A 15,111-nucleotide genomic window follows, 5' to 3' on the forward strand; every position below is an offset into this window, starting at 1 on the left:
AAAGACCCGGAAGACCACGGAAAACAACTGTGGTGGATGACAGAAGAATTCTTTCCCTGGTGAAGAAAAACCCCTTCACAACAGTTGGCCAGATCAACAACATTCTCCAGGAGGTAGGCGTATCTGTGTCAAAGTCAACAATTAAGAGAAGACTTCACCAGAGTAAATACAGAGGGTTCACCACAAGATGTAAACCATTGGTGAGTCTCAAAAACAGGAAGACCAGATTATAGTTTGCCAAAGAACATCTAAAAGAACCTGTACAGTTCTGGAACAACATCCTATGGACAGATGAGACCAAGATCAACTTGTACCAGAATGATGGGAAGAGAAGAGTATGGAGAAGGGAAGGAACTGCTCATGATCCAAAGCATACCACCTCATCAGTGATGCATGGTGGAGGTAGTGTTATGGCGTGGGCATGTATGGCTGCCAATGGAACTGGTTCCCTTGTATTTATCGATGATGTGACTGCTGACAAAAGCAGTAGGATGAATTCTGAAGTGTTTCGGGCAATATTATCTGCTCAGATTCAGCCAAATGCTTCAGAACTCATAGGACGGCGCTTCACAGTGCAGATGGACAATGACCCGAAGCATACTGTGAAAGCAACCAAAGAGTTTTTTAAGGCAAAGAAGTGGAATGTTCTGCAATGGCCAAGTCAATCACCTGACCTAAATCCAATTGAGCATGCATTTCACTTACTAAAGACAAAACTGAAGGGAAAATGCCCCAAGAACAAGCAGGAACTGAAGACAGTTGCAGTAGAGGCCTGGCAGAGCATCACCAGGGACGAAACCCAGCGTCTGGTGATGTTTATGGGTTCCAGATTTCAGGCTGTCATTGACTGCAAAGGATTTGCAACCAAGTGTTAAAAGTGACAATTAGATTAATGAATATGTTAGTTTGTCCAATTATTTTTGGTCCCTTAAAAAGGGGGGGGGACACATATAAAATGTGTTGTAATTCCTACATCGTTCACCTGATTTGGATGTAAATACCCTGAAATTAAAGCTGAAAGTCTGCACTTAAAGCACATCTTGATTGTTTCATTTCAAATCCATTGTGGTGGTATACAGAGCCAAAATGATGAAAATTGTGTCAATGTCCAAATACTTATGGACCTAACTGTATGTTGTAGGGCTCAAATCGTATTTATACAGACTCCAGAGGAACTCCCAAAGTCAGGTTGCATCCTGCACCCTCTCCCAACACTGTGTGGGCTGGCCAAAAAACAACAAAGCCTTAGTAAGTCCCACACATTTCTTTCATCCCACTCTCATTTGGAGGAGAGTGGTGATGAAAATGGGGGGATCCATATCTCCTGCTGCTGTAGGAGTAAACAGGCTCTATAGGGCTCTCTGTTGCGTAGCCATGCATGCCTCCACTGGTTGGATAAGCCCTCTGCTCAAGAGCCCAGTAATCTTCACAAGACAAATGTGATTGTGCTGAAGAGGCTGTGGGCTGGTGGCAGCTAAGCTAAGGCTGTGTGCCTGGGACGAGGGGTCTCGTATTTTATATGCAGATGTCTTCCCCTCCAATAGATAAGCATGAAATGCGCCAGCTTTCCCAGAAGCGCCTTTCCAGCTGGCTAAGCTAACAGCATGTCTCAATGCTGAGAATACAGCCAGAAACAATATCTGCCTCAGAATCTGTTCCAAACACTCTCCAATGTGTCAACAATTCCCTGAAAACATGTACCACAAAAGGGGTAACATTCCTCTACATGAACACACACATGCACTTACACACATTTTGGGCATAAATAGTTGAGCTGGAGGCTGTAATATTGCTGTGTTGGGCAATAAGGGGTTTGGTCAGGTCTCTTTTGAACATTTTAGCAGAGGTAGCTACAGGCCTGTAACAGAAACACATGAGGCCCCCCCCCCCCCCGCAGAATAAGTCTGAGTCTATGTGCGCGTCTTTTAGCAAATCTGTGTGCAAAGTCTTTTACCACACTCTTTACATCTAAACTGCGCGCACATTCATTTTCTATGCTAAGGATGGCCAGACCTGACAGCCTCTCTTGGACATGGAGCTTCTGAGATATGTTTTGATCAGTTTCAGCTTGGAAAATGACCTTTCAGCGCTTGCGACAGTCACGGGTATTGTCAGAAATAATTTGATGGCCGTGGCTACATCAGGCACACTTGATAGTATGGAGTTGTGTTTTATTATTAGCGTGTTCGTTAAATCATAAATGGAGCCATTTTTTGTTGTGTGAATCTTGTAGAAAGCAATGACTGTACGTTTTACACGATCATAATCAGAATCAGATCAGAATCAGAATGGGATTTATTCGCCATGAAAGTTTGCACAGACAAGGAATTTGCTTTGGCAGGAAGGTGCATACAATAAACATATAGGGACCTAAAATTTAAATATGTCGACTATCTATACTAAGGGTACATAAACTAGCAGTACTAAGTGGGATTAGAATAGAATTAAATATACAATAAAATAAAATATAAGTTACCGTAAATTACAATATAAAAATACAAATATACAAATATTACAAAAAATACAAATGTACAAGATACAATTTTGTAATGCAGTGCAAAAAGCAGTGTGTTTTAAGCAAGAAGTCATTAGAGTCAGTGTGGTCCCTTGGCCTTGTTGAAGAGGCCAACAGCAGAAGGGAAGAAACTGTTTTTGTGGCGTGAGGTATTGGTCCTGATGGACCGCAGCCTTCTGCCGGAGGGGAGTGACTGAAACAGGGAGTGTCCAGGGTGGGAGGAGTCGGCCACAATCTTCCTCGCTCGCCTCAGGGTCCTCGAGGTGTGCAGGTCCTCGAGGGTAGGCAGATTGCAGCCAATCACCTTCTCAGCAGTGCGGATGATACGCTGCAGTCTGCTCTTGTCCTTGACAGTGGCAGCAGCGTACCAGACGGTGATGGAGGAGGTGAGGATGGACTCAATGATGGCTGAGTAGAAGTGCACCATCATTGTCTTTGGCAGGTTGAACTCCTTCAGCTGCCGAAGGAAGTACATCCTCTGTTGTGCTTTCTTGATGAGGGAGCTGATGTTCAGTTCCCACTTGAGGTCCTGGGAGAGGATAGTGCCCAGGAAGCAGAAGGACTCCACAGTGTTGACTGGGGAGTCACACAGGGTGATGGGGGTGAGTGGGGCTGTGTTCCTCCTGAAGTCCACAACCATCTCCACTGTCTTAAGAGCATTGAGCTCTAAGTTGTTCTGGCTGCACCAGGTCACCAGGTTGGCCGCTTCCCACCTATAATCAGACTCGTCTCCACCAGAGATGAGCCCAATAAGGGTGGTGTCGTCCGCAAACTTCGGGAGTTTGACGGACGGATGACTGGAGGTGCAACTGTTGGTGTACAGGGAGAAGAGCAGAGGAGAAAGGACGCAGCCCTGAGGTGATCCGGTGCTGATGGACCGGGAGTCAGAGACTTGTGTTCCCAGCTTAACGCACTGCTTCCTGTCAGACAGGAAGTCTGTGATCCACCTGCAGGTGGAATCAGGCACGTTCATCTGGGAGAGCTTGTCCTGAAGCAGGGTGGAGATGATGGTATTGAAGGCAGAGCTGAAGTCCACAAACAGGATCCTGGCATAGGATGCTGGGGAGTCCAGGTGCTGTAGGGTGAAGTGGAGGGCCATGTTAACTGCATCGTTCACAGACCTGTTGGCTCTGTAGGCAAACTGCAGGGGGTCCAGTAGAGGGTCAGTGATGGATTTAAGGTGTGCCAGCCCCAGGCGCTCGAAAGACTTCATTACCACAGAGGTCAGGGCGACGGGTCTGTAGTCATTATGTCCTGTTGGCCTTGGCTTTTTGGGCACAGGGATGATGGTGGAGGACTTGAGAAAGGCTGGCACATGGCATGTCTCAAGGGAGGTGTTAAAGATGTAGGTAAACACTGGAGACAGCTGGTCAGCGCAGTGCTTGAGGGTGGCTGGAGAGACAGAGTCCGGCCCAGCTGCTTTGCGGGGATTCTGCCTCTTGAAAAGTCTGTTAACTTCACCCTCCTGAATGGAGAGAGTCGTCACTGTAGAGGGGGGGAGGTAGGAGGCCTCCTGGGTGGGAAGGGGTAGTTCAGGACTGTCCAATTGTCTTTCAAATCTGCAGTAGAACTCATTCAGGTCGTTGGCCAGGCGGGAGTCGTTAGTGGGGGGCTCTGGGCTTGTAGTTGGTAATCTGCCTGAGCCCTCTCCAGACAGGAATAATATGTATATAACTGAAATACAATGACTTATTGTAACTTTGATTATGTTTTTTGTATGTTTAAATAGTCAAACGCAATCGCTGCAACTGCACGATACTACTGTCGCATACGTTATCATGTTTGCTAATTATGTCAGTTATGTAGGCTAATATATTTTATAATTAAGCACTTTTTCTACTTTCTCTTTTTTTTGTAGTTTCTGTTGTCAGCTTGATAGGAAGTCAATAAAGGAGCAAGGCTAATTTTGCTGGCTCTTGGAAAGGAGGCTCTGTTAGCGCTAGGAAGCACAACACAGACAGAGCAGTACAGCTGTCAAAGTATAGGCTAACGTTAGCTACGTGGTACAGTAATGTTAGCTATAGCAAACATTACAATACCTGTCTCTTCTGGCAGATGAGTGCATCCTTCACCGGCTGGTCGAAAAAGAAATTTGTAATTTTGGGAAGTTTGGCATTTAATTCAGAAATGTTCTGTTTTGAATGCCGTTTTTGGGCACCGCTTTTAAATGTGCGTTTCATTTTTCCTACGCTATGCTACAGTTAGCTACCTATTTGCAGCGGGCTCGCCGGTCTGTGTGACCATCTGACCTACTTCGTCATGTCACTTACCTAGCTAACAAAGAAAGCACAATTAAACTTTCCTTTATTTTTATATCAACTCTGGAAACACAGACAAGACAATAAGACATCCCATGTAATTCAAATTGGATAAAAAAAAAAAAAACGGCCCCCCCGCGGTGCGGGGGCTGCGGGGGTAATCTTTACGGGCCTGGGTAGCTAACTAACAAGATCAAGAAGAAGCAGACAAAAGATAAATAGCTGCACAATTTACATTTAGCAGACGCTCTTATCCAGAGCGACTTACAGTAAGTACAGGGACATTCTCCCACACAATGTCATTTGGCACAGCCAGAATCAAACCAACAACCTTCTGATTAATAGCCCGACTCCCTAACCGCTCAGCCATCTGACCCCTGAATTTCAGGCTTGCTAGATATACATGTAGACCAAACAATAAAAAAATTGTTTGCTTTGCAACAAACAAGTATATTTGTCCCATTTATTAGGAAAAAGGGGACTACAGTATTGTGTTTTAGCCTTGCAGACATACTGCTTTGCCTCCCTAATGTCTTCTAATTAGCTAATCATTTTCTGGTCTAAGATACTGTATGTGACTGAGTTCTAGTTCAGAGATTTAACAGGAAGTCACATGATGTAGACATGATATATGGTTCCAAATATAGGTTATCCACGAAGGACTGGATGGGCAGGAACTGATGAGCCATTGCCTGAGTGGAGACAACTGACACACACACAGGACACACAAAAACACAAGCATAAACACATACACACACAGAACCTTAATGCATCTTCATTTAGCAGGCTGCACTCCAGTCACATTTACATGTGTCATCCTAGCTCAGTGTGGATGGATGGTTTGCACCTGGATACAACCACCCCAACGGAAACACAGAGGGTCCAAACAGCAGCTCCAAACTGACAGCACAACTAGGAAATCAGAACACACTCAGAACACAGAATTCTAGTATTGCCACAGGTAGAGAACAAAATGAAGCAAAGGAAGTGTTAAGGTTGTTGAGAATTGTACGTGTACTTGTCACCTTCATCTATCTAGTTCTCTGTATCATACTTGTATCTAATTAGCCGACACCAACTGCTATTGCTGTGTCCAACTTTTCACTCGCTGGCTGTCTGTGTACTGCCACTGTAAGTAGGTGTTCTATTCTCATCTGTGTAGGAGGACAAAAACTCAACTGCATTTGTCAGATAAAAGCAGAGATGAGAAGATGGATGAAGATTGTTCTTTTCCCCTCTGTTCTGTTCTGTTTTGCATGGCTAAGAGATGGGGTTACATACTCTGGTTGATGGAGTACTCCATTCTGATAGAGAAGACCTGATTTTTTTCTTTTGTCTGTGTGTGTCTGTGTGTGTGTGTGTGTACGTGTTCAAACAAGTGCTCCCGAGCCACACATGTGGGAACCCAGGGTTGATCCCTAATGGGGTGATCCAGGGATCCAGGTACAACATTGGGGACAAGATTCGCTATAGCTGTGACTTGAGTTTCCTGCTCGAGGGCCACGCTGTGCTCACATGCCTCGTCAGCCCCGGAACTGGGGCATCCTGGGACTTTCCAGCACCCTTCTGTCGAGGTAAGACCACTATACCAATCTCTCAGCAGTTGTTTAAGTGCAGGATTAATCATATATGAATGATTAATTAAATATGTTGTAGACTTCAGCTGTTATCAAGTGGAAATTGTTCAACCTATACATTGTGTTCTGTACTGAATGTGTTTTCTAAAACACTTTTGATTTAATCTATAAGCCGAGGGCTCGTGTGGTGGGACTCTAAGAGGGACAACTGGGACCATATCCACCCCCCACTATCCCGCAGAGTACGAGAACAATGCTGACTGTACTTGGAGTGTCCTGGCGGAACCTGGAGACACCATCGCCCTGGTATTTTCAGACTTCCAGCTGGAGGACCGATACGACTTCCTTGAAATCAGTGGAACTGAAGCCCCCTCCATATGGTAAGACCCATTAAGGCCTCGGTATACTTGAGTTTCATACGTGTACGTATGTACGTATGCGAAAGCTACGTGTGCATTGCTGTTTACATACTCCACTGCGTTCTTTATGTCAACATGGATGTTTTAAAGCTATGTCCACTAGGAGGCAGGTCAGCAACAAAACATTTTGTGACTAAATATGTCAACAACTACTTCAGATTTTGGTGACATAGGAGATATTGTTAATGTATGTCTTTATGTCTAATTGCAAGCCAGCTCACACATCTGCTTTTTAAAATATACCGCCTTTGTGTATTACCACTACTTAGCTGTTTTCAGTTTTTGTCTCGCAGCACGTCAGAGGATCTTTGATATACTGCCCCACGATTTCTGTTGGTATTGCACCTTGCGTATGCGTATATTTAAGGGCCAGGGAGACATGCACAAAGTACACACCAAACAAATGCAGGATACGTTCGGCAACCATTCAGCGTATGTATACTCAAACATAGTGTTTAGTATATTTTGGCCTTTATAATGCACTATTCCTGTAATCGCCTCCTTAAGGTACAACTCATTATATTCCAACTTCTCGGAAATCCCCTATGTATGATACATCCTATTCTGCATTGTTGTGAAGACTCCTTCCATAAGGTACAAGGACAGGAACGTAGAAAAGAGGGTAGGAGAGAAGATGAGTGGAAAGCAGAGGAGAGAAGGAAATCAAATAGAGGAGTGCAGAGAATGCAAAAGGGGGGAGAATGGAGGGGAATATGCCTGTTTTAAGTCTTGTCAGTACCACAAGTGTGACACAAACCATTTCAGAGTGTTAAGTGGAACCCTGACACTTTGAGTATCGCTCCATTTGTCTACTCCTTGACAAAATAATGTTCAAGGTCTGTTGTCAACCAAATGTCTTAATGTCTGCAATGGCATTGCAGAGAGATATTGTGTGTGTGTTTGTGTGTCACTATAGCATATGGCTCAGTATATCCAGGTATAAATGTACCCAGAGGAATAGAGGCGGCCTATTTGGTATTCTGGTGAAGCACACCTGGTCTGTAGGTGACTGCTCCATCCATAGACTCCCTGCAGAGACTGGGGTCTACGGTGCCATTTTACCTTCCTTATTTTACTGGCTAATGTGCCGAAACAGTACCTTTACATCACTGGTTATGGTGGTGTAGTCAGAGTATGATTATATATAATAAATAACATTCACTCACACAAGAAGACTGGATGGGACGTCAGAATCATGTTGTTGATTACAACATTTGACAATATATTATGACAGTCTGTTTTGTCTGTTATATATTTAAGGAAGATAATCAGGAGAAAGATCCATTAATGGTAGGGTGAGTAAAAAATAGATGGATAGGACAGTTTGAAGGGCTTTTAGAGCTAGATTGTCAACTGACAGCTGGACAAACAGCTGCAGTGATGTGTGATGGGTTTTTCCTGTTCTTACTGAACCTCCTGATTGGCTCTCCTAAAGCAATTTCCTCCTCATGTCCCCCTGCAGTCCGTTACCTGCCAACTTGTCATGTTTCTCCTGTCACCCTGGAGGACCATTTCTCTCTCTCTCTCTCTCTCTCTCTCTCTCTCTCTCTCTCTCTCTCTCTCTCTCTCTCTCTCTCTCTCTCTCTCTCTCTCTCTCTCTCTCGTCATACTATATACATTCAACCAAATAATTTCTTCAGTAATGTGGCAGGGTATGTTTATATCACTGTCGCATAATGCTATCTGTGAAACAGCTCTCTACAATGTATTAGACATGCAGCAGACATAGCTGCAATGATCATGAGGTAGAGAGTGTTTGAATAACTTGCAGATGAGGGTTATGGGCTGCGGCAAGGCCCCTTGTCTTTGCAGGATTAGCTCTCTAATTGATGGCTGAGATTTGAACAGTATGGGAAGAGCTCTTGTACCAGCAGCAAATATTTGGCCAGCCAGGGGTGGAGAGAAGGAGAAAAAGAAAGATAAATTGGGGTTATAGAGGAAGTGGTGTCCCAATACTCTTTTTGATCAAGGGGTAGGGCTAAGACGAAGGGGTATACACCCCTTAAAACCAAGTGTTTTCGGGAGCTTACTTGAAACCTAGGGGTTTGTGAACACTGCGCTACCTGCAACAATGGCGGCCAGATCATCCAGATTCCCATACATGTAATATTTTCGTGTTAAATAATTGATTATGACAGTTTTGTTTTGTGCTCTACACCATTGTTTCCCAAAGACTGGGTCGCGACCCACAGGTGGGTCGCAAGATATGTTTTTGGGGTCGCCTTGTCACGATCTGCATCTCTGCCAGTGGCGATTTCTTAAACAAATTAATGGTCAAATATTTACTATTGTGTTAACATTTTAAATGCGTTATAACACGTTCATATCGACACCTTCGTGTCGATATGAACATACATTCCCGTAGCGCCACAGTGCATTTCTACGGTGGCCCTGAAGTGCAAATCACATCCACTAATATGAGCGCATCCCCCAAATGAAAACACTCCCCCCAAATACGAATCAACTTCCCCCAAATAGGATGACGTGCTCACCTCCCCCCTATACAAAGACACGGTCCCCCAAATGGGAAACGACATTACATTAACTCAAAAACACATTACATTAACTCAAAACGGAAAGGGTAAGAAATTGATCGACAGAAGTACAAAATGCAATAGCCTGACAGAGTTACGTGCAGGACATTTGTTTGGCTATCGAAGCATGTAGCAAATAGTAGGCTACTTATGCAAAAGTATATATTGCGTGTTAAACGTAAAAATCGATAGCCAAACAATTATCCTATATTCAAACTCATGTCGTTGCGCTTATTGAGAACTTTGATCGCTATTTTCAAACAGAGAGGTATGCCATTCTGAATGATAAAAGGTGGATGCAAAATCCCTTCGAATTTGAGAGTCCTGAGGCTTTGCTTGAGTTGACGCTTATTAGACCTGCAGAAGAAACCGAGTTGTTGCAGCTCAGCTGCGATCGCACTGAATATCCTGTTCTCAGTAGGGCCAGTATTTCTATGCTTATTCCTTTCACTACCACGTACATGTGCGAATTGGGATTTTCTGTGCTCACAAAAATGAAGACAAAGCACAGAAACAGACTGAATTCTGCGCCTGATATGCGTGTTGCGCTCTCCTCCTGCACCACGGACTGAAACGCACTACAAAAACGCAGACAGGCCGACCTATCCCATTAGCAATGTTGAAATGTTACAACATGTTTTGTATAATTTGTAATCTTTTTGTAATTATTACATATTATACACCAATATTTCTGGTTCAATTGAATGTTGAAAATAAGAAGAAATGGGCTATATGTTTTTTTTTATAGCCTACATTTAATGTCCAATTAGGCACTTATTGGATACCTTCTTTAAATATTGCTGGTTCAATTGTTCAGCGAGAAGTGATCACTCAGTCTGAGATAGTTTATTAACAATGGCAGTAGGCCTACAAGTTCTGAAATAACAATAAAATAACAATAAAATATCCTCATTATTGTTCAATAATGGTGAAATCCACCTTAATTTTGTGATTTACGAATAATGTCTATTGGCTTGGGTCGCGAAGGCTTGTGACTTTTAAAATATGGGTCCCCAGAAAAAAAGTTTGGGAAACACTGTTCTACACTGTCCAGTACATATGTATGTTCCTAATTGAAACGTTTTTACAAATCGCTAGTTTGCTACGCTAACGTTACATTGCCTTGAATGAACTCCACGCATGTGTACAGTTTTAACCAAACTCCATTAGCAGCGAACTTCGTTTGATATCAGTGCATAACACTACTTGCTTTGGAGACATCGATATATACGTAACTGTAACCAAGTGGTGTCTCATTTCATAGGGCTATGTAGCCTTTACCCCTCAGTTTCAAGGGACAAAGGCTATGGGTAAACTAAGTGGTAGGGGTAAGGGGTAGGGGTAAGACAGAGTATTGGGATTCGGCCTTAGGCAGTCTGTCTTAGGCAGAGTGTTATCTGGGCATTTACCTTTTAAGGTCAGAGGGAAGGTCAGAGGTGTACATATCTGTGTTGTTCTGACTACAGGCTGCAGTAGGGTATGTGGTCTGTCATAAGTAGGTGAAAACAGGCCTATAGAGGAACGAACAGTAATTAACACGGCAGACACAGGTGTTTTCTCCATTCCTCTTCAGCACTGCTCAATTAAGCAAAGAGGCCAGACTGGAAGAGAAAAGCAGCACTGTGTGTGTGCATGTGTCTGTGTGCATGTGAGTGTGCTAGAACAGAGTTTCTTGTACAAGCTTCTACCTAAGTAACACAAATATTATCAACAATTTAAAGGGCTATTGCACTGTTGGCAGGGTACTGGACACAGACGAAAACAAGGAAGTGAATAGAATTCTTTAACACCTCCCTGGAGACATGCCATGTGCCAGCCTGTCTCAAGTCCTCCACCATCATCCCTGTGCCCAAAAAGCCAAGGCCAACAGGACTCAATGACTACAGACCCGTCGCCCTGACCTCTGTGGTAATGAAGTCTTTTGAGCGCCTTGTGCTGGCACACCTCAAAGCCATCACAGACCCTTTCCTGGACCCACTGCAGTTTGCCTACAGAGCCAACAGATCTGTGGATGACGCCGTTAACATGGCCCTCCACTTCACCCTACAGAACCTGGACTCTCCAGCATCCTATGCCAGGATCCTGTTTGTGGACTTCAGCTCTGCCTTCAACACCATCATCCCTGCCCTGCTTCAGGACAAGCTCTCCCAGCTGAACGTGCCCGACTCCACCTGCAGGTGGATCACAGACTTCCTGTCTGACAGGAAGCAGTGCGTTAATCTGGGAACATTACATTTACATTTTACATTTAGTCATTTAGCAGACGCTCTTATCCAGAGCGACTTACAGTAAGTACAGGGACATTCCCCCGTGGCAAGTAGGGTGAAGTGCCTTGCCCAAGGACACAACGTCAGTTGGCATGACCGGGAATCGAACTGGCAACCTTCGGATTACTAGCCCGATTCCCTCACCGCTCAGCCACCTGACTCCCACACAAGTCTCTGACTCCCGGTCCATCAGCACCGGATCTCCTCAGGGCTGCGTCCTTTCCCCTCTGCTCTTCTCCCTGTACACCAACAGCTGCACCTCCAGTCATCCGTCTGTCAAACTTCTGAAGTTTGCGGACGACACAACCCTCATTGGGCTCATCTCTGACGGGGATGAGTCTGACTATAGGTGGGAAGCTGACAACCTGGTGACCTGGTGTAGCCAGAACAACTTGGAGCTCAATGCTCTTAAGACAGTGGAGATGGTTGTGGACTTCAGGAAGAATACAGCCCCACTCACCCCCATCACCCTGTGCGACTCCCCAGTCAACACTGTGGAGTCCTTCCGCTTCCTGGCCACCATCCTCTCCCAGGACCTCAAGTCTGAACTGAACATCAGCTCCCTCACCAAAAAAGCACAACAGTACTTCCTACGGCAGCTGAAGAAATTCAACCTGCCAAAGACAATGATGGTGCACTTCTACACAGCCATCATTGAGTCCATCCTCACCTCTTCCATCACCGTTTGGTACGCTGCTGCCACTGCCAAGGACAAGAGCAGACTGCAGCGTATCATCCGCACTGCTGAGAAGGTGATCGGCTGCAATCTGCCTACCCTCGAGGACCTGCACACCTCGAGGACCCTGAGGCGTGCGAGGAAGATTGTGGCCGACCCTTCCCACCCTGGTCACTCCCTGTTCCAGCTACTCCCCTCTGGCAAAAGGCTGCGGCCCATGAGGATCAAAACCTCACGCCATAAGAACAGTTTCTTTCCATCTGCTACTGGCCTCTTCAACAAGGCCAAGGACTCCCATTGACATTCATTCACTTATTTAACTATTATAAGTCCATCTAATGGCAATTCAGTATGCATAAGCCACTTTATCTCAGTATCCGATTGCACTATGTTCACGCTGCTCATTATTCCTATTTTTATATATATTTTATTTTATATTTAAATTGTTGTATTCTTAGATTGTTTAGTTCTTAGAAATAGTTAAACTTTTTTACTTTTACTTAATTTAAGATCTGTATATGTTTAGTGTTTTGCACCTCCCTGCCACAGTAAATTCTGTGTTTGTATAACATACATGGCGAATAAACCGAATTCTGATTCAGATTCTGAATAGGTGTAGTTTCAGGGGACAGTTTACTGAACAATGGATTTCATTTTATTTCGGTGCTGGCTGAAGTAGGAAATACATAGCAATACAGATATTCCAATCCACAAACGCTAAGACATTGTTGTTATTGTTGTTTTGATGGACGTGTGGTCTCACTCAGCTGTGTGTGTGTTCGCGTGTGTGTTTCCCACAGGCTGACAGGCATGAATTTGCCATCCCCTGTCATCAGCAGTAAGAACTGGCTACGGCTGCACTTCACCTCAGACAGCAACCACCGCAGGAAAGGCTTCAGCGCCCAATACCAAGGTAATAGTCCAGTACCAAGGAAATAGTCAGTTACCATGGTAATAGTCTAGTACAAACTAATGGTTCAAGTACCAGAGTTACAGAATCTACTGTACATGCACAATAAACTGTTAAGTATTTCCCCAAAATCTAAAATGCTATGGTACATTTTTTTCAGCAAATCCTGAAAACCACCCAGCATAATTTAATATGGCTGGCTTCTTTGTTCAAATTCTCTTTCTGTTATATTGTAATGTAAAGTTATGCTAATTGTTCAAGGATTACTACCTGTTGATTGGACTTACTGCTTGGGAAAAGCCATTAAGCAGCTGAACCCATTCCTGTTTTCTCACACTGTAATTGGCTGCCTGCATGAGATCATTACCAGATTCGATTTTCCGTCATATATCTGCTTTAATTGGCTCTTGCTGACACTATCCAAAAGCTATGGGAACAGTGCAATTCACGTTAGAAACTTAGCCCACTGCTGGAGGATCACTCCGCCCTCCCGCCCGGTCCTCCCCCCAATCCCCACTACCCCCCCACACACACACGCATGCATCATAGTCATCTCTACTACACCCACCTCTGACGCATGTACACATATTCCACTCTACCTCCTGACTCCCCCACTCTCACCTTGCCCCTCCACTAGAGTTGTGACTGTTGAGGGGTAATTGCAGTATTTATTGCAAGAGTAAAATGTCATCCTAAGTGATGGCTGCTGCCCCCAGCTTCTGTGTGTAGGATGGGGTGTCTCTGTAATGACCTGGAGGACATGCTCTGTATCACTTAGAGTGCCTCCAGGACCACAAGCTTCAAAGACTTGGGAGGGAGAAAAAGCAAATGCTTTTCTTGGAGCGGTTTGCATGTTGTGACACAGATCCTCTCAGCTTTTGCTTTTAGTCTGTTTTGTTAATTACATTAATGGATTCTAATGTGTTACGCTTTCTTTGGCTGCAGTGAAGAAGGCCATCGAGCTCAAGTCCAGAGGGGTGAAAATGCTTCCAAGCAAAGATACAAACCATAAGAACGCAGTGTGTAAGTAGCATAAATACTTAAATCACAGACACAAAACATACACACACACACACTGGTATATATGTATGCACATATGCATCACACAGGCATACAGGAAACACAAACTTGTGTGCTGAATATCTCACAGCCCAATCGGTTGTTTACCTTTGTAGTAAGCCTTCAGAATTGGCCTGGCTATTTGCTGCATTTCCATAATGTGTTTTCAGAAAGGACACCCTTGATGGTATCTATTATGCTATGAGGAAATAATCCACAGGTTAACAGCACATTAAACTGCATTAATAATTTGTGCAATGCTATGCTTCACCAAGCATGTTGCAGTAGCAATTAGCATCTGAGAGTGGCTGAGTGTGGAGCACTAGGGCCCCGTGCCTACAATGGAACTATGCCTGTGATTTATGGAGATAGAACATCCTGTATGGATGCACAAACGGCAATTATAAGTACATGATTTTGTGACGCTGATGTCAAATAAACAATTTTATTTCAATATCACGGCATGTGAAAGACACAAAGGAAGCAGTAGCACGGGGAATCATAAAGGTAGCATAACTCCAATCCTTAACATAGTGTGTAAATCTTATAAAACCTTAGATGGAAAGGGATTTGTGGATATTGATGCAGTGATATGTAGATGATGGCCTTGGATCTTACAGGCCTATAGACCCTGGACACTGCTGAACACAATCTGACAGACCTATACACCCTGGACACTGCTGAACATAATCTTATAGACATAAAGACCCTGGTCACTGGCCTTTATAACTGTAGGGGAATGAAATGTTCCCTGTGGATGGTCACCTGGGTCTACAGTAAGGTTATACCAAATCAGACCACAAGCAGTGAATTTAAACTGTCTATCCATTTAAGTAGGCGAGCCAGTGAAGTACTTACATTTGTAAACTAATTTGAGCCTGTTCATTTATTGAATA

General features: G+C 44.1%; 1 protein-coding gene across 1 annotated transcript in view; it reads left to right on the forward strand.

The window, feature by feature from the left end:
- LOC136943695 (CUB and sushi domain-containing protein 1-like) overlaps positions 1 to 15,111 on the forward strand; it is a 402,237-nt gene that overhangs the window by 99,766 nt on the left and 287,360 nt on the right. Inside the window, 4 exon segments of the mRNA XM_067237118.1 lie at positions 6,153 to 6,347; positions 6,523 to 6,730; positions 13,047 to 13,159; positions 14,102 to 14,183. Coding sequence (XP_067093219.1) covers positions 6,153 to 6,347; positions 6,523 to 6,730; positions 13,047 to 13,159; positions 14,102 to 14,183 — 598 coding nt within the window.

Source organism: Osmerus mordax, chromosome 5 (genome assembly GCF_038355195.1).
Source record: "Osmerus mordax isolate fOsmMor3 chromosome 5, fOsmMor3.pri, whole genome shotgun sequence".
Classification (NCBI taxonomy): domain Eukaryota; kingdom Metazoa; phylum Chordata; class Actinopteri; order Osmeriformes; family Osmeridae; genus Osmerus; species Osmerus mordax.